Raw genomic sequence first — 27,792 nt, forward strand, 5'->3', positions numbered from 1 at the left:
ACCGAGTGATGGTTGGTTCCTTTGTGAGTCATTCATCCCTTTCGATCATCGTATGGACAGCCTCATTCTAGCACAGCAGCTTCCCATGGCACTCTTCTTCACCTCGATGCAGACCACTTCCACCACACCGTCGCTCCCAGGGCAATGGGTACCGTCACCGTCAAGGCCAGCTTCATCATAGCATTTCTCACCAATGGCACGATCAACTTGTCTTTGACCTCCGTATGCTCCACCCCTTTGGGGTATGTGACCCCCTTCGGGACAGGCTTGCCTAGGAACGGACAGATCTGTTCCCAGCCGAGCCCGTCCTCAAGTTTCACCACGAGCATCCGGTCCGGCGGGATCAACCTCTTCACCCGGCTGATGTACTGCTCATAGTTCCTCCCCAGGTTCCCCTCGTTGCGTGGGTCGCCAGGACGCGTGCCGTCGCTCCAATAGTCGTACACGTCGATGTTCAAGAGGCAGAAATAGTTCAGCGTCCGGTTGAAGTGGCGCAGGATGTTCATCGGTGGGGACTCGATGTTGGTCACCAGATCCCCGATGAAGCCGTTGAACGATCTCGCCCAGCTCTCCGGTGTGCGCTCGGTAAGGATGAATTTCACGTTGGGGTCCAGCAGGTATGATTCCAGCATCGCCGTGTCGAAGTACGAAGGCACTTCGACCAGGGCGTCGTAGCCCGCGAACCACTTGTCGAACTCGCGCTTGGTGTACCGCTGGACGCCCGACCAACGGTCCCCTTGGGCGCGGAAGCCTTGCATCATGATCTCCCAGTGAGTGTCTCCACCAGACATGGCCATTTCGTACATGTGGTACGGTTTGTAGCCCAGAATCTTGAGGGCTTGGTAGACGCCCAGCGTCGCTGTCCTGGAGAAGGAAAAAGCGTCAGTGGATTGGTCGGGCTTGACAAGAGCATTTTCTTGTCCAGACGTTGGTGTTGGGTTGATCTGGAAGTAGACCTTACCGACTACAGCTGGCGACCACGAGTTTGACCGTCGGAGAGGCATCATTTTCGGGTAGTTTATCAATCGTGCGTGACATGGTGGCCGGGCTCAGTTGGTCCTCTTTCCTGTTTACACGCCGTGAACACTTTCTTGAATTGAATCGCACCTGGATCAATAACACAGAATGTGTAGTGTCATTCTTTATATATTGGTGTGTCGGATGACATCTTGAGGCGGAGGAGATACGAGTCCAAGATCAGGATACCACCTCGTCGTCAGACTAAAGACTCCAGGAGGTGACGACGGCATCGTGTCTCCCAGGCCTAGACAATAAGCACTGGCCACGATTAGCTGCGTTTATAGGCGCCCCAATTTCTTACTGCGGAAACAGGGTGGAGACAGCGGGGAACGTGTATAGATGTGGAAAGAGTTGAGGCAATATGTTTGGCTGTTATGTATATCAGGTCTAGGGCTGAGATACCGCCTAATGGAAAGATTTGCTGCTGCCAGGACGAGGTCCTGACCCGTCCATCCTACTCCAGGAACAGGGTATCGCCTCGGGTCTAGACAGAGACGGTGTTGGCGTCGGATGAATGTTACCTGATGAATGATCAGGCTGGCAGTCCGACTCCCGCCCCGATGCCCGGCTTTCGGGCCTCCAACACTTTCATGGTCTGCTCGAACACCTTGGACTGTGCCTTCTTTCCCAGGTCCGAATATATCCAGCCCTCAACTTCTTGATTCTTGCCGTCCGACATGAACGCCCCGTGCGAGTCTGGACCGACACATGCGCCGTAGACCAGCGTCCGAGAGCCAACCTCTGTTGATCTTCCGAGAAACATGCGCATGAAATACATCAAGACTCGCCCCGGAAGGATCATGTTTCTATCTAGGGCAGAAACACATAGGCCCGGATTGACCAAAGTAATCGTGACAGGCGGCGCTGGCACGGCGCTGGATTTGTCGCGCTCTTGCAGTCGCAGAACGAGCTCGCGGACAAAGAGCACACCGATGAGTTTGCTCAGCGGGTATCTGTACGTTCTCGTGTGAGCCTGATGCAGAAGAGAAAAGGGCCACGAGCTCGTGCCTGAGGAGATACTGACCTGCCCATCATATCGGCGCTCTTCTCGTTATTCAGAGTCGCATAGATGTCTGGGGCATTGACTTCTTTGAAACTGGTAAAGTGGTGGGCTTCAGAATTGACAATCTCCAAGTGAGGGCTGGACTCGGGAAATTGGCGCTTAGTTTCTCTCAATTTGGGCAGCAGTGATAGACCGAGCAGCAGGGTGTTGACGACATTGACCTGGATGATCTGCTCGAATCCCTCAGAAACCGCCCAGCTCATATTGTTGATGCCGGCATTCTCCACGACAGCGTCGACCCGCGGTAGCTCTTTCTTCACGCGCTCAGCGAACGCCAAGGTGCTCTCCGTGCTGGAAAGGTCCAAAGGCCAGACCTCGATGGCCTCTGCGCCATCAGAGCGGTGTCTCACACTCCGTACAATGTCCTCTTTGGCGGTCTCACCTTTGGAGACTGTACGTACAGCGAGGATCAGTTTCGCGCAGTCAAGGCGGTAGAAATGTCGGGCAGCTTCGAATCCCAGACCGACATTGGAGCCAGTGACGATAATGACCTGGCTGGAGAAAGACTGTGTTGGATAGGGCGGTGTCCCGAAGAACTGAGAATGAAGGAAGGTCCGTAAGGCGAGGCCAATATCAAGTTTGAAGTTGAACTCTCCCTCCATGGCTGAGGCCTGTAGGCGAAGGCAACAGGGAAGACCAGGGCGAAGTGGTCTGTATGGACTATTCGATCTCCGAGATCTCGAACGCTCTTCAACCTGCCGACGGTGATTTGACCGCACAACTATTGGTAATGCTAGCAGTGCTCATATAGCATGCTTGCTCCAGTTAGATGAGGGACTGTACATTCTGCAGCCGACCAGAGGCGAGTGACGGGGTCTCCTGATAAATTAGCTGCGGACTTGATGGCTTGCGGTCGGTTGAAATTTGGACCGTCTTCACCAGCCACCTTAGTCCGTGGAAGGGACGAGTCAAGACAATTGCGCAGGAAACCTTGCAGCCTGGAGCTGGGCCTTTTCCCTTTTGATATCTGCCAAGGGTATACCAAACGAGTCCGATCTCGATGGTGGAGATAATATTGGGTTGGCAGCTTTGGTCACACGTGCCACCTGAAGGCTAGCCGAGCAACCTGGTCGTGCATGTCGTGTACTAAACAACATATGGGTTCAGTTGTTTTATTCGCAGGAGCGGCACCACTTCAGCAACAAATGACCATTCGGGGAGATGGCCACCGAATTGTGAGTGGAAGTATTGCCTACTTTGCTGCAAGTCAAAGACGGTGGCTCTCCCTCCCACCATAGATGCTGACAGCGTCGGTGAGGCACGTTCAGTATCAAACATAAGTAACATGTTCATCCAAAGAATCACAGGTGCTGGTTTGCTGTTGGGTCTTGGCAGCAAAAGCGGCGGGAAATTGAGTGGAAGTTGCTCGTGGCCCAAAGTGCGGAGAAGCCAAAATAATTTTCAATTTGCTTCATTTTCTAGCCCGGCGTAGCTATTGTTCGCAACGCCTCGAATATCTTATTAGCTATACTGCTTCTGGGAAACCCCTGAACCGTCGTTCTTTGCTGGCCCAATCCTTCACGAATACTTTACTCCTCAGAACCAAAGCTCGTCGCCCATTAACTCACCATCCGCACGCGCATCAAACCGCCAGTGTCACAAAAGAAGCAAGATGGCGAAAGACAAGTCCGCCAAAGCTGAGCTCAAGGCCGAGCGAAAAGCTGAGAAAAAGGCCGCCAAAGCCGAAAAGATCGCAAAGAAGCAGGCCGCTGCGACCGCAAAAGTCGGTGGAGCGGCGCCCACCGGTGTGACAAAATCCAAGGGAGAGAACAAGGAGAAAAAGGCGGCGAGGAAGGTGCTGGCGGAGAAGGCCTTGAATGAGCTCGAGGGTAAAAGCAACAACAACAAGAAGAAGGCCAAGGCGGAGGACGAGGACGAGGAAAGCAGCGCGGACGAAGACGACGATATGGATGAGCCGAGTGGTGTGAAACTCGACGAAGAGGAAGAGGAAGGCGAGGATGAGGAGCCCAAAAAGACCAAGGCAGACGCGGACAAGAAGACCATCCTTGCTACACGACCTGTGGGAGCTTTGGTGCCCTTCGCGAACCCATTGGCCGACGACAAGGTTGCTAAGAAGGTGTTTAAATGCGTCAAAAAAGGTGATTTGCCCTCATCTCCACGTTTCCCATTCCTCCGCTCCGTGTCCATGGTCGTGCTAACTCGATGGTGTCTTCGCAGCCGCCGCACAACGTACCCTAAGACGGGGCGTCAAGGAAGTCGTCAAGGCGCTCCGGAAATCCCCCACATCCACGACCGACAAGCTCCCACTCGGCGTCGTCATTCTCGCTGCGGACATCTCGCCCATGGACGTAATCTCCCACATCCCCGTCCTGGCCGAAGACCACAGCGTGCCCTACATCTACGTGACGAGCCGTGCGGAGCTGGGCACGGCAGGCCAGACGAAGCGGCCGACCAGCGTGGTGATGGTCAGCCGAGACGCCGGGAAGAAAGCCGGGAAGGACGGCAAGGACAAGGAGAAAAAGACCGACGAGGACGGCGACGACAAGGAGAGTTGGGAAGACACGTACAAGAGCCTGGTCAAGGTTGTCGAGCGAGAGGGGAGGCACGTCAAGATCTAACAGATTGGCGTTGCAAAACTCGGATCATCTGTTTCCGACAGAGTGAGCTGTGCAGATTTCCCGATAAAGGGGCACTGTTTTGTCACGATCCGGATCGCCTGGCTGGAGAGCACGGATCAAGCATAACCTGTGCGGTAGTGGGCCGCCCAAGTCGTACTTCAAGCGGCGTCGAGGTGCAGGATGACGTTCTGGACCACACCTCCCACTCATGAGACGGGAGAGTTCTCCCTGTGTTTGACATCGAGGCCGAATGCAAAATCTCCTACACGAGGGATACGGGTCCAAAGAGCCAATCACCTCATCTAACGACAGCAAAACCACTTGAGCAGAAAACCGGGCGATTCGAATTTCACACTACGGACGAACGATGGATGGCACCTCGTTGACGACGACGATGACTGGGGACTCCAACCAATCTCTGCAATCGAGCAAGAATTGTCGTTCGGGAGTTTTGGCGCAGCAAAGAAAGCATGTCAATCTTCCTCCAATTGCTCTCCTTTTCGTTCATTCGGATCGTCTCTTTCCCTCTTCACGTTTTTTTGGGCCTGGCTGTCTTCCCTCTTTGTCGAACAGGTCGGTTCCGGACTGGCTGGCTGGCTTTTGTGCTTTGGTGCTCGTTTGACTTCCGCGCCGGGGGAAGGGTGGGGGGGATATTGCATTGATACACACACATTATGATTTGGGGCGCATTGCGGCATCATCTGTTAGAGATGAAAAGCGAACAGTTCCCTCCAATGGGGCGGCGCACGAATGGGAACGAAACGCATCCAGTCCGTGAAAAAGCGTGGGGGAGACATGGACTCATACCGAGATACATAGATGGGTAGTTAGGTACAGTGTATGAATGAATGTTACGTACACAGCCAATGCCCTTGATATTGTCCGGGTTGCATGCATATAATATGTCGGGGTACTCAGATGTACATACATACGTACGTGTATGAATGGACAAGACTCCCACAGACAAACACACGCTGTGCCATCAGCTGCATCTTTGATGGTGATGTCTCCAGCTTCAATCTCCAATCGTGGCGTGTCCGCTTCCTGCTCCGCCCGTGAGGAGCCCATCCGTATGGACCGGCGGGACGAGACGGTGGGTGATAGATCAGATCTGAAGGCTGGCTGCCTGGCTGGCTTATGCACATTCATTCATTCCTCCCGAGTTTCATATAGCATTTCCTTCCCCCTTTCCCGTGCCTTCCTTTTATGGCCCACCCGGCCGACCGAGCCGTTCGCTGCTTTGCGACTGATTGATTGTTTTGTTTTTCCACGGTTCCCCAACCCCCTGTCGAGTTCGATGAGGGTGGGATTTTCTCGTCGCATCGGTCGTGGTGAGATGGTATGCTATGTAGGATATGGTTGATGCGCTGGATGGTCCGAGCGACCGTGCGACCGTACACCTGTGGCCATATCTGCGGCTTCTTTTTGCTCCTGATTCTGATGATGACGATGGCGATGATGATGCCGCGAGGCTGCTCCTTGTAAACTTTTCATTTTTTTTTTCAACAAAAACGAGGGGGCAAATGCTTTTCCCTGCTCTCGAAACACGGCCCCTTCCTTGCCGCTTTTTCTCAAAGGCGGTTTGGTCGAATTTGCATTCGTCTCATTAGTGGAAAGGGACCACCCTAATTCCATCAGCTCTGTACATCGTGAGATCATTTTCATTTCACTGCGTCACTCGTAAAGATGCGTCTGCCCTTCGCACTTTCTGTAACATTATCCAGTCTTCCGATCTGTGATGGATGTTGACGTTGAAAGCTGGTGCGTCTGTTCTCTTTACATCCCCCTTCCGGCTTCTCCGGGGCACATACATGTAGGATGTGACCGTCGTGGCAATAGCCCGCGATGCCTGCACGGGGTAATGCGTCCCACAGTGGCCAATCCGTCCTAGACAGGCTCCATGGGACTCCCTGGCTCAGACGATCTCGGCGACGGCAGCGCGGATGACAATCGACTACTGAGTCTCCCGAATAGAGACCTGCTGTCTCTGGGCCCGCTCCGGGGGCTAACGCTCCTTTCTCTTCGCCATTCCGGAGGCCTCAGCCTGGCCCTCGAGGGAGACAGCAGGGGTGATCCGTTGGGCGTCTGGACGATCACGGCGGGCATCGGCGGAGTCTCCGTTGGGGATATGCCTGAAAGATTCGAGAATGACTTCTCAAAGTCCTGGACGGTGGCCCGTGGCGGTTCTAGTGCCTGCCACTTGGTCGAGCTCGAGAAAGGTTCATCGAACTTGATGGTGCTGGATCTCCGAGGTAGTCGGGGTTCCTCCGGAAACGTGGAAAGCCTGGGTATTGACTGACCTGGGAGCTGCGAAGCGTGTCTTGTCGCTATGCCAGGGAGATAGTTGCCAATCGAGTGGGACATACGACGGGTCGCTTGCGTGAAACCGTGAGAGCCCCGTAACGAAGGTTCCTGGCCCAGGTCTTGGGACAGTCTGGCCTCGAGGCTCGCAAACGTCGCAACCTTCTGCATTGTCTGTTGCTGTTCGCCCTTGCGGGCAATTTTGCTCTCTAAGATCTTTTCCCTGAGCTTCTCAGACTTCTCCGGGGCTGGAATTGAGGTGACTTTGGTGAAAAAGAGGCCGGCATTGGTCAGAAGTCGTCTGACGACATTGGGGTTGTTCACGATCACAATCAGGAGGTAAGTCGGTATGCAGATCCCCACCGTTGTCATGGCGAAGGGAATATAGGAGTCGTTCGGTGGCATGTTCGTCACTATGGCAAGGCAAGGTTAGCATCGGACATCACACGATGACCACACATTGATATCAAGGAGACCGCCAGGTGAGATAGACACCACATACTCCCGTAAATTCCCGTAACGTAGCTCAACGGCAGGTAGAACAATGTGACCAACGTCAACAGCCGGATGTTGTAGCCTTGTTCGACGGTGATCTTCGCCATACTCACGGCCTCGCGACTTTCCAGGACCGATGTTCCGCTGAACAGCCACTCCCGCAGGTTTTTGATCTGCTTTTGCTGCTCTTGAAATATTCTCAAAACCTCCTCAAGCTGAGAAATTTCCTTTTCAAATTGTCTTCGAGTATATACAAGTTTCTTCCGCCAGTTGTTGTACCGCGGCGACTGGTCCTTGGTGCCTGGGAACAACGTTTTGTGCTCCCCCGACCAGAACTCATCGGTGAAGGTGTCCCGGTAGGCGGAAATCATGTCCTTGATCTCGTTGCTCAAGAGACCCAGGGTCTGCGAGGCCCAGAAATAGCGGCGCGAGTAGGTGAATTTGTTGTTCTCGAAGAGAAGTTCGTCTCGCAGGGCGCTGTCGAAGATCGACTTGTTCGGCGGGGTGGCCAGTTCTTGGATGGCCTTATGTATCACCTTGAACCGTTTGATTGCATCTTTGTATTCCGAGAGCACGCCCGTCAGAAAAGCATCGGGACCATTGCAATAATGGTGGTTATGTTCGTGGGTATCGACGCTGGAATTCCAGTCGGGAAAACACTGGATGGAGAGGACGTGCCACGGCGCGAACGGGTCGTAAACATGCCCAATGACGGATTTGTTCTTTCTAGAATTACGTCGGAGGGTGTAACTGGGCTTGCCGGCGAGGGAGAGGGCAACAACGGAAGAACACGTCGTCAGCGGTATATGGCCATCCTCGGTTTCCGGATCTTCGTCATGATTCTGCCAATGCAGAGGCGCACGCCCTTCCCCCACGATGGTGTGATACTTGAAGACAAAGACCACGGATCGTTGCCGCCGGTGGTCCCCCTTCAAGTATCCCTTTGTTATCGCTTTGGTCGGGGTGTGGTCGTCGATCATGATGCGAAAAATGGAATCCATGTCGAAGTACTCACTCATGGTGAGGTGCAAGGCGGCGAACAGGCTCGATGCAGGCTCTCGGACGACGACGATCCGTCCAACGGCTTGCTTCCGTGACTTGTCATTGTTGGTGTTTTTCAACGCTTCCCAAGCCGCCAACGGGCCTTCGTCTGAATCACCCCGAGAGTGCCGCAGAGGCGAGCCGTCCGTCCCCACGTGGTAGATATCTGCGTGCTGATGATTGGCATCCGTTTGGTGGTGCCTGTCCTTGAGGAAAATGCCATTCGAAAGCAAGTCAATGTTTCGGAGAAGATCCTGAAGAATGTATTTGCTGTAGATATCCCACGAGTAGGTCTTCAAATGTTCAATCAGATCACTCTCCGAGAAATCCCTCGGAGGGAGCAGCTCCTGTGCAAAGAATGATTCATCGTCCTCGCTGTCTGAACTGTCGTCACCAGTGTATATGGATTCCTTCGGCTGGCGGACCGTGTTGTGTTGCTCGAGAACATGGCTGCTGGGATTGGAGTGGTGACTGACTAGGCTGGGCCGCCTTTTCGACACGGCCGCCGCTTGGCCAACCTCGGAAGACGGCAGAGACGTGGGCGACGACGCCAACGGGATCGATGGGATGATCTGCCGGGGACTGGCTATGAACCTGGATGGCTGTGGATGGAGAGCCTGAGTCAACGTCTCATGGACCCTCTCGAAAGTGGACAGGTAGGCTTCCCGGTCGGCCTGGAGTTGCTGGATCAACCTGAGGATTGTATCGTTGTCGACGGCCATTTCTGGAGGAGGTTGGGGAGGAAAGTAGCCATCGACGAAACGTGGCGACGGAGGGAGTGAAGGATCAGAGGGTTCCGGCGTCATCTTATGTAGTGAGGATTCGTCTGCACAGCAAGGCTGCAGGAATCGACCCCATCATGTAGCCAAGCAGGCGGACCGGCGCAGCAACCGTATCAGCGGATCAATTGAAGGCGTAACATGCGGTCCCAGAGGGGAATCAATGCCTTTCTCGCCGGATTCAGTGGAGGCAGAGCAGTCACCGAGGTCTCCATGGAAGCGGTCTACTGCCTAGGCCGCCCCGTCCTCTAGGTAAACAAGTGGGTCGACTTTGCAACGTGGGGCGAACAGAGGAATCAGGCGGTGTCCAGAAGAATAGAGAGAGAATGTGGTCAGCCTGGGGGAAACTGCCAAACCAAAACCATGGAACAAAAAGGGCGTTGTGGATGATGCTCACTTGACCTGGCTTGCTGGGGGGGAATTCGCTATGACGCTGGTGTGGGAGAAGGGCGAATATCCCGATCACGTGTCCAAAGTCAATCACAGCCTCTTGAGAACAAGGGGTGGCGAGAGTCGGTATATGCGATTGGACAAGAGCCTCTGGCTCGGGGCCACTAGCCCGACATTTAGACGATCAAATAGTGATGGGACAAGCCATGTATCACCCGAAGGAATAGAGTAAAGCCCGATTCAATAACCACGACGTTCTAGACAGCCTCTTCCGCTTGTCTATACGTCTTCTTGCGAGTCTATCATATCTATCAGAAACACCAGTCTTTAACCCGTCAACCCCGCAACCGTTCATGCGCCTTCATATTTCTTTTGCTGATGGAGACTGATGTTGGCAGTCACAGGTTCATCATCGTCTCCATCGCCTTTCCCAAAGACATCATCGTCGTCGTCGGTTTCATCGTGATACCGTGGTCGCTCATTAGGCGATTCGTCAAAGTAGTCCATTGTGTCGTCAGCAACTGTCTCCGCGGCCACCTGTGCCTCGGGGTCGTCATTGAACTCGGGCGGCGGGAGGCCAGTCCGTCGTGCTGCATCTCGGACTGAGTTGGTTTCTTCGGCCTCCAGCTGCTTGGCTCGAGCCATGGTCTGTCGATAGATGTATAATCCTGTGAGGCTGCCCACCACAGCACCCAGTGCGATACTTCCATAGTTGATGGCACGATCTCCCATGGTCATCTTCTCCCGTGTCCGGGCGATGACGGCCAGGCGACTTCCAATGAAGACGTGCACCAAAAGCTTGGGCGTGACTATCGCCGTGGCGAGAGCGTACGAGAGGGGGCTGACGGTAGGAAACGTGGACATGGCCCCGTTCGACAAGGAATAAGGCAAGGGACAAAGCCGGATCATGGCCAGCAACTTCAACCCGTCATGCTTCAGGATGAGGCTGAACGCAGCGAACCTCTTGTCGTGGGCGACCATGCGCTCCACCCACTTCCGCAGGATGCTTCGCGAGACGATAAAAGCGCAGAACGATCCGACCACGGTCGCGGAGGCAAGAATAAGCCAGCCTTCGACGACGCCATAGACGAAACCGGCGGTGGTGCCGGCAGTAGAATATCCAATAACGGGAGGGAAGGCACAGCAAAAGACAATCGCCCACAAAATTGTCCAGCCCCCAGTCGTGTGTTTCCAGCGTTCAGCAAGAGGTTCGAGCCAGCCGAAGATCCGTTCGTTGAAGGTAAGGAACAGGACGCCCACAGTGGCCAACACCACCAGACCAATGCAGGCGAGGATTTTTTGTAACAGAGTCATGCCACTCCACACTCTCAGCACACGGCGACTCATTTTCTCGGCGTTATTGATCAGCTCGTCTCGCCATGCCGTTGATCGGTTTCGAGCGAACGGAGAACTTCTGCCCGTGGAGATGGATCGTCGAGGGGGTCTCCAAGGACTGAGGAGCCCGGCGGGAGGAGAGTCGTCGTCGGAATCGGGTAGTGATAGAGGGGTCGGAGCCATGATGTAGGAGGAGAACAGAGGAGGGTGATGTAAATAGGGACGCCGAGATGATCGAGAGTGAGCCCAGCACAGTGCAGGCCGTTTAAGAGGCAAACGGGGATGCGTTGGTGGCACGAGCTCAACGGATGCGATCGTCGGCCATGTTGTAAGAAGGACAGATGGATTTCGAGCAGCACTAAGAGGTATACGAGGAATTGAGATGAGAGGTGTAGGTATTGTAGACGTGGGCCGCAGAGAAGATGATGGTGATGGCAAACTGCGGCCTGGAGGTTGGCGGGCAGGTGAGTTTCGGATCGAGCTACGACGCCAATTCCGGCTTGTGGATCATGCATATTAATTGTTATTATCTTAAATATTATCCATGTGCTCAGCGAACGAGTATTATTGGTAGTGGTGCTTGTGCCTTTCATTAATCCAGTGCTGGGGTTTGCATACGGCAAATGTCTATACAGAGTACTCGGGATTCAATACCTCAATGATGTGACATCTTTTCAACCCTTTCTGGTGTAATATGAGAACGGGCACCAGTTGTCGTCCCTTCGGCCCTTTCTGGTGCCCAGCACGCCACTGTTTCACAACCAATGTTGAGACTTTATTGTTACAACAACTGTGACTGTACCGAGTACCTCGTACCGTGTCCTTCCCTGAGTATGTCTGCTCCGTGCACGATGTACTTGTCCTGAGTAGAGACGTCTCTCCTCAGCCGCTCTTCTGAACTTTGTATTCCGTGTATGAGGTATATATGTATAGTACACCAATCTTGGGCTCTTTCACTGGATGCCGAGTGGAGGTGGTGGCCATGTGTGAGTGCCCAAGCTGAGTAGGGGGGCCTGTAAGTTCCTAGGTGATACGAGGAATTTGGTGCATCCCGCCCGAGCTCTCTGACTGGTCGAGGGCTCAGCGCCTGGAAAGCTGGCACTGGACAGAGGTCAGTAGGCGGCGGACAGCCTAAGTTAGCGGCTAGTGGGCCCCTTCCTCCCCCGCCCTGCCTCCAAAACCACCGTGAACGACGTAGCCAAAGCCTGGAAAGGAGATGGTGCTCGTGGTGACACTTCCCACCCCCATCAACCTCCTCATCACCGTCCCACGCCCCTGGTCTCGGTTTCGCAACGAACCCATCTCTCTATCCTGGCCACCCCGGACTCGGACTCGAACTCACTTGCCCTGACAGTGTTCCTCTCCCAAGCATCCTATTCCTCCCTCCCTCGCTCCCTCACTCACCCGCACTCACTAAGCGTCTCGCTTCGCCCGCATGCCCGCGCAACCTGGAGCGGCTGAGGACCTTGATCGACTCCACTCCACCGCGCCGTCACCTTTCAGCTGGCGATGAACTTCGCATTGCCTCTATATTTGCTTGATGAACTTGTCCACGTTTGACCCTTTGGTGAACGTGTCGGCTGTCCCTGACGAGGATCCCGTCGAAGCACCCCCCCTGTCCGAACCCCCGCAGCCCCTGCTGTCGGACACTCCAGTGCTTGCTCACTGAAGCATGTCTCATATACCCTGAAGCGACCGGCACCATCACCTCAGGTATCCCTCATCTACACCTCAGCATTCGTATTCACAGGCGCACACTTGCATGTTCATGTCGGGCACTAGCCGGACCCTCTGAAAATCCCCCCGTTTCTGCCATACTACACACATACAGTTAGACTGCAATCACGACCGAAATGATTTCTGACGAACATTACGACCTTTGTCGTCCTATTCTCGACGATCCGGCTATAGAAGAGGAGGATAAAACAGAGCGGTTGGAGGAGTTACTGAGCAAAGTGGGTGGTTTGAAGGGTGCAGCTTTGGAAAATGCCGTCCTTGACGCCCTGTGGAAACATCGAAACGCTCAACGCGGTGAGACCGCTGAGACTCCCTTGCGACACAATGTCATTCGCAAGTCGTCCCCCGCTCCCTGGCAAGCTCGCGCTCCTACGCCCCTCGGGTCACCGCCGCCGCTCTCCTCGAGCCCCGCCCTCTCGGCAGGATTCCCAGCCTCGCGGCCGAGCTTCTCTCGCCAGAAGTCCAATATCCCTTCCCCCTTTGTGTCTCCTCGTCCTTCACCACGCCTTGCTCTGGCCCAGCCTATCCCTCACAGTCCGAGCTTGAATGCCTATGAATTTTCCGATGCGAGTCCTGCCCCGGATACTTATGGCGACTATGGACACGAGAACGTGGACTGGCTACTGGCTGACGAGTCCACCAGTAATGCTTCTTCCACGGCCACCGGCGGCTTGAGCGCTGCTGCACCAGAATGGGTCCCTCAGCCAGATATGAGTCCCTATGATATCTTGCGTTCCGTCCTGGGCGACCGGAAGACCGACGAAGAGATCGAGGAAGCCTCAATAAGAACTCGTACGACTTGGGGGCCACCATTGCCTCCTTGCTTGGAACCGACACTGCCGATACGCAATACACGGGAGTTCCGTCGGCTGAGAACAACGTTCTGGTCGGCAAGTCCATGGCAGTCAACCCGGCCCGACCTTCCACCCCCAGCTCGCAAAAGAATCCGATCGTCTGCAAATACTGGCTGACATCGGGTTCCTGTCTTCGTGCCGACTGTCGTTTTGCTCACGACACTAGTGGCTATCTGTGCAAGTGGGACTATTTTCCGTTATTGCTCTTCTTTGTTCTTGTACTGATGAATGCTATAGATACTGGATGAATGGTAATTGTCTTGCGGGAGATGCATGCCAGTTCTCCCACGACCCCGCGCTTCTCATCAATCATCTCACAGTTGGCGAAGGCCCTGTTGCTCCCCAACCATTTCAACTGCAGGATCACTATGAACAATTTCCCTCGCTCAGCAACCTCAGCAACCAAACCGTCAGGAACACTCTCCAAGCTGGCTTGGCCGCGGGAAACGTTTTTGTCCCTGCTAATCAAAAGAATCGTGGTGCTTTGAGCAACTTGGCCGCTGGCCCTCGCTCCCATTCTCGACCCAATTCGCGCCATCAAAATCGACCGGAGACACCTTCGTCTTTGTCCATGGACGATCCTGAGGCGTTTCCAACTCTGGGCTCTGCCAAAAGGGGATCTAAGCATCATGGCCACCGGTCAAGACATGGTCATGGAAGTGCAGAGAAGGAGACACCTTCTTCACTCGCAGACGTTGTTCGCATGTCTCCATCCCCTGCTACCGCCCAACAGCGCAAAGTTGATGCGGGCCGGAAGATCAGAACGTATGGCGGCTCTGAGAGTGCCGCAGCACGAAAGATTCCCGAGCCTCAGCATATCCCGTGGCTGGAGACCGGGGGACGTGCCAATCAGCAGTATTTGAAATACAGACAGGAAGCGATCAAGCACGGAAGTATACGAAATAAATTCCTGCAGAGGTAAGTCCACAGCAATACTATCAGGATTTTCATGAATACATGCTGAAAGAGCCCAAAGCGCGGCTCAAGCTTGGAACCGGAACGATGCCCGAGCTGCCAAAGCCCTCTCTCTCCGGGGCCAGGCTGAAAATGATGCGATGCGCAAAGCACACCGCGAGGCTGCCAAGGCCCTCTACGAGGAACGAAACAAGCATCTCTCCACCTCCCCTGTTGACGACGACGAAGAATTGTACATTGACCTACACGGCCTGCATCCGGAGGAAGCTATCGAGTACCTTGAGAACATCCTCCTCACCCATTCCAAGAGAGGCAGAAGAATCATCTATGCGATCACCGGGACCGGTCATCACTCCAAAAACGGTAAGGACAAGGTGGGAAAGGGGGTGCGGAACTGGCTGAATGAATGGGGCTACACCTTCCGCGAGTTTAGTGTACCCGGCGAAAGGGGTGGATATATCGGTGGTGTGCTGGGCATTGATATCACCAGCCACAGGCGCCAGCCTCTCTCCGCTGATGAGAAGGGGGATGGAACCGAACAGGAGACCTCACCGACGCCAGCCGTCGTGACCGCCGTGGGGAGTGGAAGGATCCAGGTCCTCAAGCGCGAGGAAGTGCCTGCGTGAAGCTTGGAGCCAGCTGGGGGCTTGAGTTGGATCTAGAGTACGAGACTTATGGTCAACCAACTTTGGTGCTGTAAATCCTTGGATTGGGTAAAAGGATGGAAGGCCACGCGTGATAGCGCCTTCTAGGGCCCTATACGTGCTTGGGGGGAGGAGTCTATCTGAAGCCCTATCCAGCAGCAGCAGACTGGGCTGGATACCTACCATCCTTTTTTGGGGCTGGGGGCAGATCTATGAGCTCACACAACAATCGACATGCACTGTGTGTGGATTCATCCACATTGGCTCGCTCTTCCACAGCAACACAGTATAAACTCGTGTGTCCACACAGCCTGCAGGGCAATATATGTGCAACTCGTTGTACATCCCCTCTCCTCTCGTCCAATCACGTGTAATATCTCCTGCCCTTGCGATGTTTTACCGCCACTGCACCCCGAACATCTTGGCGGCCTTGCCCTTGATCCCCCTCTCGGCCTCCTTGTTCTCGAGGTACACGGTCTCGTGGCCGCGGACGGTCAGGCTGAGCATCTCGTACTCCAGCCGGTCGCCGTCGCGGGGCCGGGTCATGTGCACGGTGACGACGCCGCGCACGCCGGTCTCGGCGCCCTCGACGTTGAAGTGCATGCGGAAGTGCGTGGTGCCGAAGCGGTCGACCTCGGTGGAGTGGGCCAGCGGGCGGGCGCGCGCCCATTTGTTCGACGTCGGCTCGCCGTACGCGGTGATCTGCGACGCCGGGCCGAGCAGGGCGCGGCATTCGGGCGAGGACTTGACGCGCGACACCGCGGCGTTGAATTGGATCGTGTACGACTCCGGGGCGAAGAGGTCGGTGTACAGGAAGTAGGCGATAGTGATCTGTTTGATTGGGGTTTTCGCTCCGCGTCAGTCAGTGTGTTTCAACGGAGCTTTAGGGGAAGGAACGAAAGAGGAAGAAAGGAAGAACTCAACTGTTCCGACCAGACCCAGCGAGACGAGCAGGAAGTTGAACGTCTGCTGGGTGCCCCGCGCGGCCTTTTCGCCCGTGCTCAGCTCGTTCCAATTATACCGGCCGTCGTCCGAGGTGACGGTGACGGCGCGTCGACCCGAACTCGAGCTGGAGCTCGTGCTTGCATGGCGCGATTGTGGTCGTCGAGTCGCAGGGGGGAGCGGTGTGTGGTGATGGTGACGATGGGCAGAGAGGTCCTGACGGGACGAGGAGAACGACGACGACGAAGACGCGGACCGAACGGGAGGGATGTTCAGACAACATAGATAGTTTCCTTCAGGCACGCGAAGACCCGACCGCGGTGCTGCAAAGTCCAGCAACAAGCCGCCAGCCGTGGAGCTGGGAAGGGCAAGACTGCCCATACCTATGCCCATGCCGCCGCCGCCGCCGCCACCACCGCCATGTGCCCTGCGCAGACGGAGCCGACACGTCCGCTGGAAGGCGCGAGCTTTGCTGGCCATTGTTCTGTGCCCTATCCTATCCTGAGCTAACCCGACCTGATCGGCTTTGTATATATGTTTTCCTCTTCCACTTCTTCCGCCTTCCAGGCCGGTTCTCGCGAGATTGCTTCGGTTTTGGTGATGCACGTTGAGTTGAGTCGGAGCGGGGGAGCCGAGGCGCTCCGGAGGACAAAGAAAAAAAAGAAGCAATGGTTGAAAGTAATTGACTGTAGTTGTGTATGGACGTCGACTCTCCTCTTGAAATTTGCGGGGACCCCAAATGGGCTCCCGAGGGTGGGAATTGGAAGGTCTGCCGCAACACGTGACGCAATACCACGTTTTTGTTCAGAGCAATACACGACAGAGCGAAACGCCACTCCGTTCCTGATATGGAGCGGATACGATAGCATGTAACTACTTGGCTTGCCCAAGCACCTCATCCGTGTCCTCACCCCGTCACCACCAAAAACCTTACAGAGGAGGTGTGCTTACCGTTAAGGAGCCAAGGAAGTGCCTAAGCCCATGGAATCCGCTTCTGGTAGAGAGAGACTAAACCACCGGTGACCTTGGCGACGTGGTGAAAAGAGGAGCTAAAGACTCCTTGCTGAGCGCCATATCCGCGTCGCACGGTCGATGGCCTGGTTGGGAGCAGAGTGGGAGGACGGCTTCACCTCCAAGCCAGTGCCGACCAAGTCATCTTGTGTGAACGGGTGGTCTTTTCTTCTGGTCAGTCATCCATGAACGGATGTGCAGAAACTCTAACATGTCAATAGCAGTGGTGTTGACGCTACCGATATGGCAATGGCGCCTTATCATGATATTCCCGATTCGTTTTATTATCCCAGGTGCCCAGTACACCCCCATTGCCCGCTCGCTCCTGGTCATGACCCTGCTTTTCTCCTTCGCCTGCGCGCTGTTCTCGCTTGTGACATCTTATCCAAGGTAATGTGGTACTTTCTTTCGTCGCTGCCAGGTATCCAAGTGAATAACTCTTCAGACCATTCCCCGCTCTGCCGACCCGAGTCCCAGTCCAGTCCGACAGTCCGCCCATATCGAACCCAAAAGTTGATTCCGCCATAGCCAGGAACGCAAACACCCCCCCAGGGATGCATCTGCTAGCCTTTATCCCCGTCCTGGATCCATTGATACTTTCCTCCCTTGAGCTTGCCCTTCCGCGCTCGGTCTTTCGGTCACGCTCGACAGAACTTCGTCACGTGGTCTGTCAAATGATCTTCCTCGCTGCGCCAAATGCTCCTGGGCGAATGCTGTCAGACTACTCCGAGAAGAGCCTTGCTCGTTCCGAGGAGGACTCTTTGCCCGCTCTTTCTCGGCCAGCCTTTCGTCTCGGTTCTGTGAGATCTTGGCTTTCCATTTCCCGAACAAGCCCTTCTTCTCTGTCTCCGCATTCGCATCCTTTTGCACATCGTTGGATTCCTGACTGGATTGGCCAACAAGGGGCTGCTGTCCACTTCCACCGATTGGATCGATATACGAAGATTGCGTCGCTTGGGAGTCCCCGGTAAAGCTCTTCCGAGGTCGATTGGAACTCCCGATTGAACTGTTGCTCCCTCTTGCCCCGGCGTTCTGGCCGACGGGCGGTGGTGGTGCAAGCGGCGACTGCTCCCCTTTCTTTGCCGAAGAAGAGAACCTCCATCGATGACGGCGCTTTTCCTTCTCAGGTTGCTGCAGCGCATCGTCCACGACATCGGCATCCGAGGGGTCGGTAAAAGAAGAGCGGGAGTGCGTCGACCCCGGCGGAGACGTACGAGGTTTGAGCCCGGGTGCATGGTTCTGCACGTTGTTCCCAGTCGGCGGCGTCGAGAACGGCTTCGAATTGGGTGTTTCATTGACAGGTGTTGCTGCAGTGTTGGTCAGAACGGGACCTTGAGGTGCAGCCAGTGGATCGTGTCGCCCGACGCTATTGATATCAGGTGATACCAGAGGCGTCTGGAAGGTGGCCCCGTCATCGCCATGGAGCGAGTTCAGCGAGCTCTGAGCACTGTCGTTGGTACTTCCAGGCAGCTTTGGTTTCTTTTGCAACTTCCTTGGTTGCCTCCCATTAGGATCGGATGGACCAAATATCGGGGACTTGGGGAAAAGATTAGATATCTTTCGTTCTCGAGTCGTGATGGGTGATGGAGCCGCCGCCGCCGCCGCAGCAGCAGCCGTTACCGGTGCCTGGCCGGTCGAGTTTTGAGTTGTTCCGCCCTGTGCTGCTGGTGGAGGTTGGGTCAGTTGGTGCGGAGATTGACCGGGTGCCTGGGCGGCTTGTGCAGGAACCAACGTTCCTCTGCCGTCAGCATCATCTGGTTGGATTGACCCAGATCTGGATGGCCTCGACTCCGTCGTCTCCTGGTTCAAGGCTGAACCTGCAACAGGCGCGGCTTGCGGTCCCACGGCTTGGACTGTCGAGTCTGTGTTGTCATTAGTTCTCTGAAAGCGATTCCCGGTAATCGCTGGAGATCGCTTCGATGGCACGGTATTGCTCCGTGCAATTCCAGCACCTCCCGCGAACGAAGTTACCCCAGATGGAGTACCGGGGCTCGAAACCCCAGGGCTCCCGCGTTCTCTGGAACCGCGTGACGAGACGGAAACATTGCGTCGGACCCCATATTTGCGCAGACTGTCAGCACCAGCACTGGCATTGGATGCAGACCGTACCACCGCCTTGGGAGACCGTATGGACGGTGCGCCGCTCTCAACATCCTTCTGAGTCTTCTCATCAACGGCGGTGCCGGACATTCCAATGAGGAAATTATCCTGATTCTCGATCAAGAAGATCAAGACCTCTTGACTGAGTCGATATTCAGCCGGCGACATATCGTGTGAAGGATGAGAGATTATGCCCGGCTGGAAGATGGCAGCGAGGTTGCCAGCAGTCATGCGGTTGAGGTCCGACTTGGACGCAAAGACGGCCAGTAAATCGAGGATATAGAGGAGCAATTGGCGATTCAAAGGCGGCAGCTCCGTGATGAGTTTCTGATACGCGGAGACGGCGGCGCTGTGCTCGCTGACACTCATGTCTCGAGACTGCATTTCTCCATCCGGCCCTGTCGGGACCTGAACCTGGCGAAGTGGCTCGCGGAATCTTTCGTAGAAATCGAGGGGAACAATGGGCTCCGGGAGCTGGTTGAGGTAGCGGCGGAGGATGTTGGCCGCGTCGTGGACAGTATAGCCAGTCCAATCTAGCCCCTTTCCGTACCTGTCAGGCGAGTTGAAAATGGTCTGCAAGTCCTTGATTCGTTTCGCGGACCCGCTCAGCCGGAAGATGCCCTCGACATCAGTGGCTGCCGACCTGTCAGTTGCTTGTACAGTGTTTTTTTCCAGAAGCATGTCCCTACCTTTCTCTTTGAGAAACACTCCGCATTTCGCAACCACGATCGGAACGTAGCCGTAGATGAAACTCTCGCCGTATTCGTTCTGCAGGGAGATGGCGACATTTGCATATCTGATGCTGTCGGCCAGAGGAACGCCGAAAATACCAGTAGGAGCTTCGACTAGAAGAGGAGTTAGCTGACAAGCCGCTCACGGTGGACGGACAAACAACGTGAAAGGAGGTCGGCTGTCTGAGCGACAGCGCCCCCCAGAGACACCCAGGTGTTTTGGTTCTCTTACCCTTCTCACCCGCCTTTTCGGTGGTCTTCCTGAACTTTTTCCACCATGATGCTAGTTCTCGCTTAGACGGAGGAGAGGCAGCGGTGGTGGCCGTGGTATTCAACGGTGCTGGCGCAGGTGCACCACCACGAGGTGTTTGTGATTTTGGGGCGAAGGGTCGTGGAGGGCTCGGAGTGCCTGCGCCTCCCGTTGCCATAATGAGGCTAGAGGCGCAGATGCGCTCTTCGCCACGGTTTGGAGGGAGGGAGACCGGTTGCCTATGATGCCTGATGCGCCTTTTAGTGGTGAATGAGTGATTTTAGTTGATATCACACAGTATCGCACAGTGCGCGACTCTCCTTCAATCGACGCAGTTGACCAGCTTCACGCGTTGTTTGACCAGCCCGCCGAATGCAATGGAAGCGGTGACCGTGGCAGAGACGGACAAAGGGGACGGGTGAAGATATCTGAGGAGATGCCTTTTCTTAATTTGTACTCAAAAGGTCGGTTTGTGAGGGCGACCAGCTGAAGTGACTGGCAGGCCAAGCGCGCAGCAAGGGTGCCGACGCCGATCGAGGGAGTTTCTGGACGATCGAGAAGGCAGTCAGTCAGACTGATGGTGTCCGTATGATGGCAAGTGGAAGGATGCTGGGAAAAGTGAAAAGGACAGTAATGGGTATGAAACGCGACCCTTCGGACCAGACAGGCTGCCAGGGGGGTGATGGGCGAGGGGGTGCAATTCTTGTTGTAAGATGGAGAAAGTGTTTTGGGATGTGTTGGTAGACTGGCTGGCGACTGCGGTTGGAAGACCACACAGGTCGCAGCTGAGTAGAGTTTGGGCAACAGCAGGTTCAGGTGGGTTGCTGCGGATGGTCTACGAGTAGCTGGGGGCTCACGGCCTCTAGCGGGAGGGTGGCCGGTGCCACCTATTATGTGTTAGGCAGTCAGCGATGGGCTGCTACTGGCCCTGCTACTGGGCTGCTGGGCTACCGGGGCCTAGCGGTGGTGGCAGGTGAGTGAGTACGAGGTACTCAAAAGCCACTTGCTCCCTAACCCTGCACGCCATAGGCAGATGCATTCTCTATTTGGACCGCCCCCCAAGCATCCACCCTTAAAGTCCACGCCCAAGACCATCAATTGCTTATTATTTCCCTGCGCATTTTCCTTCTCAGACATTCGCTTACCATGTCATTTGTGAGTCTAGTGCTCATTGTCGACACTGGTTCACTTGCTGCCTTGGGACGAGCACTGCACATTAGCTTGGTGCCTAGCACAGCTGTCGAGCATACCAGAATCTCTCTTGCATGTATGTCTCTGTTGTTGTCATCTGATAGAAGCCACGTCCGGAGCTACATGGCACCACAGTGATCTGCAAGGTCCGTCGACGCCCCCTCTTTGCTTGAACTATCGAAGGGCCTATATTTAACCGCGGCTACAAGCGAAGACGAGCAAACGGATCTTCTTGTCCCCCGGCCGGTTGTTCCATTTACTAAACCTGACTTTGTTGAGGCTCAGTCTCAGGTCTCGGAAACTCACACGGCCCCCAATCTTAGCCGATGGCCCCCAATATTGAATCACTTATACATCACGGAGAACGGGTCTGGAGTAACGTGCACTTGATCATGAAAACTTTTACAGCGTCATCCATTGTTGGTGGCCTCGAAAAAACAGCCGGACTCTACATAGTACACCGTAGAATAACCCGACAGCAAACGCCGTCGCCTTAGCCAACCCACAACTCCTCCTATGTCCTGCACAAACATCTATTTGGGTATATTGAGTTTGAAAAATAAAAAATGTGAAGAAGAACCTCGTGGCGGCACTGTGCAATCGTAGTGGTTGGGTGCCACCGTGGCGGCTTCTACCGTTCATCCTCGTCCTCGGCGATGGCGTTGGCCAGCTGAGGCGCTGCACCGCCTATCGTCAGGTCTTTGAGCGCCTTGTCGAATTCTCTGCTCATCCCGTGCTTGACTGCTTCCAGAACGTTGTCCACGGTCATTTTGGGCATGTACCGGGGCCGCGTGCCTTCTTTAAAGACACCGGTGCGGACCAGGATGGAGTACCACGTCGCCTCGGAGTCGCCTGATTCGTCGAATTCGTTGGTGCCTCGAATGTCTGATTCCGGGGTGTCGCCAACGAAATAGACTGTCTCCGGAGGTCGATCGATCCCGTGGGTATCTTTCCGCCATTGCTGAAGCAGCCTGGTGGCGAACTGGAACGTGCCTACCTGAGGCTTACCGAAGGCGATGGTCTTCAACTCCTTCCCCGTGATGGCCTTGAACATGGCTTCGAGAGACGCGCGTAATGCCCCCATGCCAATGCGAGAGTAGGCGTGAGAAGTCGCCCAGACCACATCGTTGTGGGAGAAAATGACCGGTGGACCTTCATCGAAGGTTTCAGACCTGGTACCCAACCGTCCATTCTTGCTCATGCACAAGTCGAGGATGATCTGGGAGTCCCCAGCCCAGTCTCTACTGTCAGCAAACACGAAGACGGCCTCGATCTCGATTTCTCCATAGTTTCGAACGTTGGAGTTTCGGTGCTCTTCGTCCGTCAGTTTTCTAAAGGGCGTGGTATCTGCGTTGTCTTTGATAATGTCCCCAGGTGTGATGACGTCTTTGAAGCCGTAGCCCTTGGCCACGTCGCGACACTTTTCGCCTTCACCGCCAACGACAAGGACCGTGTGATACTTCTCAGCCATTTCCCTCATGGGCGTGTGCCCGCAGATGAACTGGCCGGGTGACACTTCCATCTGGAGTTGGTTGCTGAGCTGGATGCATCGTTCCTCTTCGGTCTTTCCGCCACCGTTGGTGACGAAGATGTAAGGACTGTTGGACAGGGTTAGACGCTCACAACTCAGTAAGGTGGGACAATAGAGACACGTACACTTTGACTCCATATTCATTTTGGCCATTGAGGACTTTCATGGCTTCTACGGCCTCGGGGATGACCTCGCCACCCTTGATGAGGACTCCATCTATATCAAAAGCGAAAGCATACTTGTCGGTTGTGCTCAGGCCGCTGTCGTCAGGCGTAGTTGGTCCCGAATCAGGGGGTGTGACTGTTGGTGATGATTCAGCCAAGTGATGCTTCGCCATTTCCATAGCACGGGCCGTCTCGTTGGCATGGCTGTGGTTTTCCAGATGTTGTGGCGGAGCAACAACGGTCGGTCCTCCAAATAGATCCGCCCTTTGGGCACTTTGACTGGATAACCTGCGCATGGTTCGCGAGGATGCCTTGCTGGAGGTGGGATACAATGTGTTGTTGTCCACATCTGCGGACTGCCCGTCGGTTGACATGATGGGCAACCTATTTGAGCGCTTCTCCGTCTCAATGTAGAGCAGAATCACCAAAGTATCGCGTTCGTGGAACACCAAGATGAAATGAGGACAAGTTCACGTCGCCTATAGCTCGTTTGGAGAGTATGGGGTCAGTGACAGGAGCACTTCACGCTCCAGGCCTGGGGGAGGGGGGAATTATATATCAGCCTTCCACAGGGGCACGGCCGCCTTCAGTGAGCACGCCCTCGAGGCAAATCGGAAAGACACGTGGAGCAAAAGTGGAAGATATCAGACACTTGGAACAAAAACAGTGGATATCACGAAAACTGAGGCAAGACGGTCTCTCGGTGAAGGGATGGAGCACTGCTCGGCAGGTCCATAGCCACAGCACAAGGACGATGGTAACGATGGGGATGTCAATGACGTCGCTGTGGAAGGGTTTATATCCGGTGGGCGAATAGAGACTGATTCTCGTAAAGACGGTGCATTTAAAACCTCAGACAGACCCCTGTTGACGCTGGGGCAGCCAACGCGCTTGAAAAGCCGCATCCACGATGGATTCTCTAATACACCACTGGGTGAGGGAACGACAGGTACCAGCCGCCGTGGCTGGATATCGCCGAGACGTCGAGTTACAGAGTTACAGATTTTTCTGCAGCGGTCCACATGTCTTTGTTGCCATATGAGCCCTACAAACGAATCGGCTGCTCGCCGTCTCCAGTTTTCAGCCTTCTCCTTCACCATAGCTCGACCATTGTTTTTTTGGAGCTGACGATCATCCAACGCCACTGCTGTCATCAATCTCCATATTTCCTTCCATATTTCGTCTTGTTGGCTGTGACCCGGCTTCCCTAGTCAGGAGTACCCGGCTCACCGGCTTCGAAATCTGATGAGTCGGGTTCTCATTCGTCTTCGTTGTACTGACTCGGAAGCCTCGTTCACGTGGAGCCTTGAGGTTCCAAGGTACCTACACGTTGCATTCACATGTGCCATGCTGATACGTTCCCGCCTGCAGGAGGCGCGGGAAGAGGCCCCAGATAAAAGCGGCGTTATCCCCTTCGAGACAATGACCCTGCCGGTGGGACTTGAGAGCATCCTGCTGGCTGCCGATTGCATATCCTGGTGTTGACCGTCTGATAGTAGAACAAGCCGGATCAGGTGCAGATGGATTCGTGGTCTTGCATACAGGCGGGTTGCCCGAGGCCTATCAAAAGAGACAACCGTTCTCGTTCTACCCACTCAGCTCCTCCTCAAGATAACGTGAGAACGCAAGAACGAAAGAATACATGCCGAGTGATAAGATCAACGCTGAACAATGATGTTGACTGCTGAGACATCCCGCCCAAAACATGTGCCTCTGGGGTTCCCACGGTCGATGTGAAGGACCTGGTGTGGGACAACACTGGTGGTGACACTGGACAATACCTAGATGTGGAACTCGTTGTCCAACCAGTGCTTGACCACCAATTTGCCCTCTTCAAACGCAGGTTTTGGAGCACGCACAATGATCGCGGCATGACTGTGGCTGCTTTTCTGGATGTATACGGGAAACTTGCGAAATCCCACATCATCCAGCGCTTTGATCATGGCAAATTGGGCCGTGGTCAGTGCTAAGGTCGGGAAACCGAACGGCCTTTCAGATAGCAAAGGCTCACCGATGTCTGACTTCTCAGACAATAAGGATTCAGACGAGGTCTTCGCAAAGGCCATTGTAGACGAGCCGGGATCCTCTACTATTGCATCTGCTATCTCCTCCGAACCATCCGGTAGATACTCCTGTTCCTGAGAAGCATTCACGTTCTCAAAAGCATCCTCAAGGCCCACACGCATGTCCTGGACCATCCAGGGGATCCTGTACAGTCCAAATCCTTCGCCGTGACGATCGGCCTCATGAAGCATAATTCTCCGCCGACTGCGCAGTGTCTGGATGCCAGAATTCACCACAAACGCCACCAAGATGACAGGGAGAAGGACCACCAGTGCAAGCAGGATGGGTGCGCGTCGCAAATAGTGGTGCCTATGCATGTGCAGTCTCTGGTAAAACGACGGCACCTCATCCTGCGGCATCAGGTCGCATGGATGGTCTGGGTCCAGTATCACGGGTTCGTAGCCTTTGACATAATGGAGGTTGACCTTGGTTAAATCGACGAATGGATCATGCTTGGAGATTCCGGTCGTATAATAGACGGCGGACCTATCATTGATTATGTTTGTGTACAGCGTGCGATGTTGAAAGCGAGCAAGAGCATGAATGAAGATGCTGTCGGGGTCTGCGAGAACGCTGAGGAGTGGCCTCCCTGTATCCCCAAACTTATCGATGGTGAACAACTGTCGGCCCGAAGTAGAGAGCATCCTCGCACCCAGCACATTCCAGAGGTGATTCTATAGCACGTCAGTGAAAAACCGATGAGAATGGTGGAGATTTGCCCAATACCTGAAAACCCGTCAACGGCGTACGGACACCCAGATGGGGGCTGACAAAAGTCGTAAAGTTGACCGGGGTCATCTTCTCAAAATAACCCTTGTGATACAGCAGTCCAATGGCGTAGCGGGCAACCAGCCCTCCCAGGGAATAGCCAACAATCGAAAATCGAGTAATTTTGTGTCCTTGACGCTCTAATTCTTCCACAGCCTCTTCGATCTCTTTCGCGACCCTTTCTCCGCCCACATTGACGCCGTCATAAGTAAGACTGCCTAGATTTCTGCGACAGGCTAGGATGACGAGCTCCTCCTCGCTGTAACGGTCGCGCAGGGCGTCAGCGATGTAGTTGAGATGGCCAGGATTTCCCCAGAGGCCATGGACAAGGACCACCAGGTGCTGAGCTTTCTGAGGGGTAGATTGGCCTGATTTCCTCAGGGTCGGAGCCATTTGCCAGTTGGGGAAGAGGATCTGGCCGTCGATGCTGCGAAGGTCGAAGGGTAATGGCAATGATGGCATCGACATGGTTTTTGTACGCGTCAGGGAAGGGCCAGTCGGCAGCCAAGCCCGTGGCTCGCAAACGCTGGTGCCTGGGCCCGGTCGCCTGCAGGCCACACTAAAGTAGTAAGTCAGTCAACTAAGGAGACTCCTTTGGGCACCCCGGTACTTGTGGAATTTGGGCACCGCCTTGCTTATCCGATCCCAACGCCCCTCCGAGAGGCCCCCCAAAACCGCCGGGAAAGTGATCCAGGCGGAATTCTTATTTGCAGCCCGATAAGTGACGCAGCTTTGACCTCATCGGCTCTCAGTTCCTCCCTCGCCTGTGCTTTTCTCAAGTTTCCAACCCCTGTACGGAGTACAAGTGACAGCCGACTCCCTGGTACAGGACACACAACAGGTCTTATTGAGACAATCCCAGCGAGGCTGGCAGCCCAGATTCCCACTCCTTGTACACACGTAGATGATACGGGGTACAATTGGACAAAACAAATCGAGGAACGTTGGGGATTCTCCTTGCAAAGAGTAGAGGTGCGTTCTGCAGTGCTGGGAAAGTGGATGGGAATCAATCCCTTGCTTTCAGGGAAGCCTTCGTCGTCTTATTATGACTGCTGAGCATCTTCTCCCCACGCGTCATCTGGTGGTACCTTCGAAACCTTCGTCTAGTTCCTTTGCAGGCGTTATCTCAGCCATTCTTGGACGGGCGATAAGGCGGCTCTCCCACGCTTGAGTCCCCTCGCTGCTGTGGACGGACCCTCGCCACTGGGCCTGAAGTAGTAGGCTTATCACCCAGTACACCAACTGCAAGGCTTGGGATTAGTTGATAGGAAACTAAGGTTCCAATCTGTAGGTTCATCGAGCCTGCCTGAAACTCGGCTCTAGAGGTCGGATCGAGGCGTATCACTGGCTGTAAGAGGGAACGGCAAGGATAAGGGGTGTTCTGCGAACAGGCGATATGTGCCCAACCAAACCTTGCTGGGGCTGCGACAACCCTCCAATCGTGGTGTTGTGAGGCTAGTGAGGCTAACAAATGGATGTCGATGTTGATGTCAAGGGGGGTAATAGGTGTAGGGTCATAATGTGGCTGTCCGACTACCGAGAACCTCGTACAGTACCTCGTAGCTGATGTCTAATGTGTCTAGGTAGCTGCTTGCTGCGGCTTATTAACAGTGTTTGCGGCTGGTCACAGCCCGGGCGGGTGGCTCATTTGACCGCAGCGCCAACCAGGATTCACAACATCAACGACATCACTATCATCTATCATCATCACCACCGCATTACATTATCCACTTATCCTCTATCAGTCCTGTACCAAGAACTCTGACACTGTTCTCCTAATATGTTCTCTGCTCTTGGTCTTTTTCGCAGTGTTCCTTGTCCACGGCAGGATAACTGCGGCCTGCAGACCTGTATCTTCTTACACAGCTGCAGAGTATCTTCTCCTGA

At 54.7% G+C, this 27,792-nt stretch overlaps 10 protein-coding genes across 10 annotated transcripts; 2 read left to right on the forward strand and 8 right to left on the reverse strand.

Moving 5' to 3' along the window:
* Positions 1-98: 98 nt before the first annotated feature.
* On the reverse strand, positions 99-1,038 carry AYL99_11074 (hypothetical protein; the record flags this gene model as incomplete). The annotated part of the gene is made up of 2 exons (XM_018842580.1): positions 99-864; positions 962-1,038. 2 exons carry the CDS (start codon positions 1,036-1,038, stop codon positions 99-101), a joined length of 843 nt encoding a protein of 280 aa, XP_018687993.1.
* A 514-nt stretch (positions 1,039-1,552) lies between these two features.
* AYL99_11075 (hypothetical protein) lies at positions 1,553-2,685 on the reverse strand (the record flags this gene model as incomplete). The annotated part of the gene is made up of 2 exons (XM_018842581.1): positions 1,553-1,973; positions 2,045-2,685. 2 exons carry the CDS (start codon positions 2,683-2,685, stop codon positions 1,553-1,555), a joined length of 1,062 nt encoding a protein of 353 aa, XP_018687994.1.
* Positions 2,686-3,695: 1,010 nt separating this feature from the next.
* On the forward strand, positions 3,696-4,662 carry AYL99_11076 (hypothetical protein; the record flags this gene model as incomplete). Its single annotated transcript, XM_018842582.1, has 2 exons — positions 3,696-4,182; positions 4,262-4,662. 2 exons carry the CDS (start codon positions 3,696-3,698, stop codon positions 4,660-4,662), a joined length of 888 nt encoding a protein of 295 aa, XP_018687995.1.
* A 1,887-nt stretch (positions 4,663-6,549) lies between these two features.
* Positions 6,550-9,305, reverse strand: AYL99_11077 (hypothetical protein; the record flags this gene model as incomplete). The annotated part of the gene is made up of 2 exons (XM_018842583.1): positions 6,550-7,376; positions 7,466-9,305. 2 exons carry the CDS (start codon positions 9,303-9,305, stop codon positions 6,550-6,552), a joined length of 2,667 nt encoding a protein of 888 aa, XP_018687996.1.
* A 714-nt stretch (positions 9,306-10,019) lies between these two features.
* On the reverse strand, positions 10,020-11,186 carry AYL99_11078 (hypothetical protein; the record flags this gene model as incomplete). The annotated part of the gene is made up of 1 exon (XM_018842584.1): positions 10,020-11,186. The coding sequence occupies one exon, from the start codon at positions 11,184-11,186 to the stop codon at positions 10,020-10,022; it is 1,167 nt and encodes a 388-aa protein (XP_018687997.1).
* A 1,670-nt stretch (positions 11,187-12,856) lies between these two features.
* Positions 12,857-15,135, forward strand: AYL99_11079 (hypothetical protein; the record flags this gene model as incomplete). Its single annotated transcript, XM_018842585.1, has 4 exons — positions 12,857-13,532; positions 13,601-13,775; positions 13,832-14,512; positions 14,571-15,135. The coding sequence occupies 4 exons, from the start codon at positions 12,857-12,859 to the stop codon at positions 15,133-15,135; spliced, it is 2,097 nt and encodes a 698-aa protein (XP_018687998.1).
* A 414-nt stretch (positions 15,136-15,549) lies between these two features.
* On the reverse strand, positions 15,550-16,575 carry AYL99_11080 (hypothetical protein; the record flags this gene model as incomplete). Its single annotated transcript, XM_018842586.1, has 2 exons — positions 15,550-15,984; positions 16,087-16,575. The coding sequence occupies 2 exons, from the start codon at positions 16,573-16,575 to the stop codon at positions 15,550-15,552; spliced, it is 924 nt and encodes a 307-aa protein (XP_018687999.1).
* A 1,101-nt stretch (positions 16,576-17,676) lies between these two features.
* On the reverse strand, positions 17,677-20,365 carry AYL99_11081 (hypothetical protein; the record flags this gene model as incomplete). Its single annotated transcript, XM_018842587.1, has 3 exons — positions 17,677-19,841; positions 19,896-20,051; positions 20,170-20,365. The coding sequence occupies 3 exons, from the start codon at positions 20,363-20,365 to the stop codon at positions 17,677-17,679; spliced, it is 2,517 nt and encodes an 838-aa protein (XP_018688000.1).
* Positions 20,366-22,009: 1,644 nt separating this feature from the next.
* Positions 22,010-23,447, reverse strand: AYL99_11082 (TIGR01456 family HAD hydrolase; the record flags this gene model as incomplete). Its single annotated transcript, XM_018842588.1, has 2 exons — positions 22,010-22,976; positions 23,035-23,447. The coding sequence occupies 2 exons, from the start codon at positions 23,445-23,447 to the stop codon at positions 22,010-22,012; spliced, it is 1,380 nt and encodes a 459-aa protein (XP_018688001.1).
* Positions 23,448-24,854: 1,407 nt separating this feature from the next.
* On the reverse strand, positions 24,855-26,373 carry AYL99_11083 (hypothetical protein; the record flags this gene model as incomplete). Its single annotated transcript, XM_018842589.1, has 2 exons — positions 24,855-25,811; positions 25,864-26,373. The coding sequence occupies 2 exons, from the start codon at positions 26,371-26,373 to the stop codon at positions 24,855-24,857; spliced, it is 1,467 nt and encodes a 488-aa protein (XP_018688002.1).
* Positions 26,374-27,792: the final 1,419 nt, after the last annotated feature.

This window comes from Fonsecaea erecta (genome assembly GCF_001651985.1).
Source record: "Fonsecaea erecta strain CBS 125763 chromosome Unknown Scaff13, whole genome shotgun sequence".
Classification (NCBI taxonomy): Eukaryota; Fungi; Ascomycota; class Eurotiomycetes; order Chaetothyriales; family Herpotrichiellaceae; genus Fonsecaea; species Fonsecaea erecta.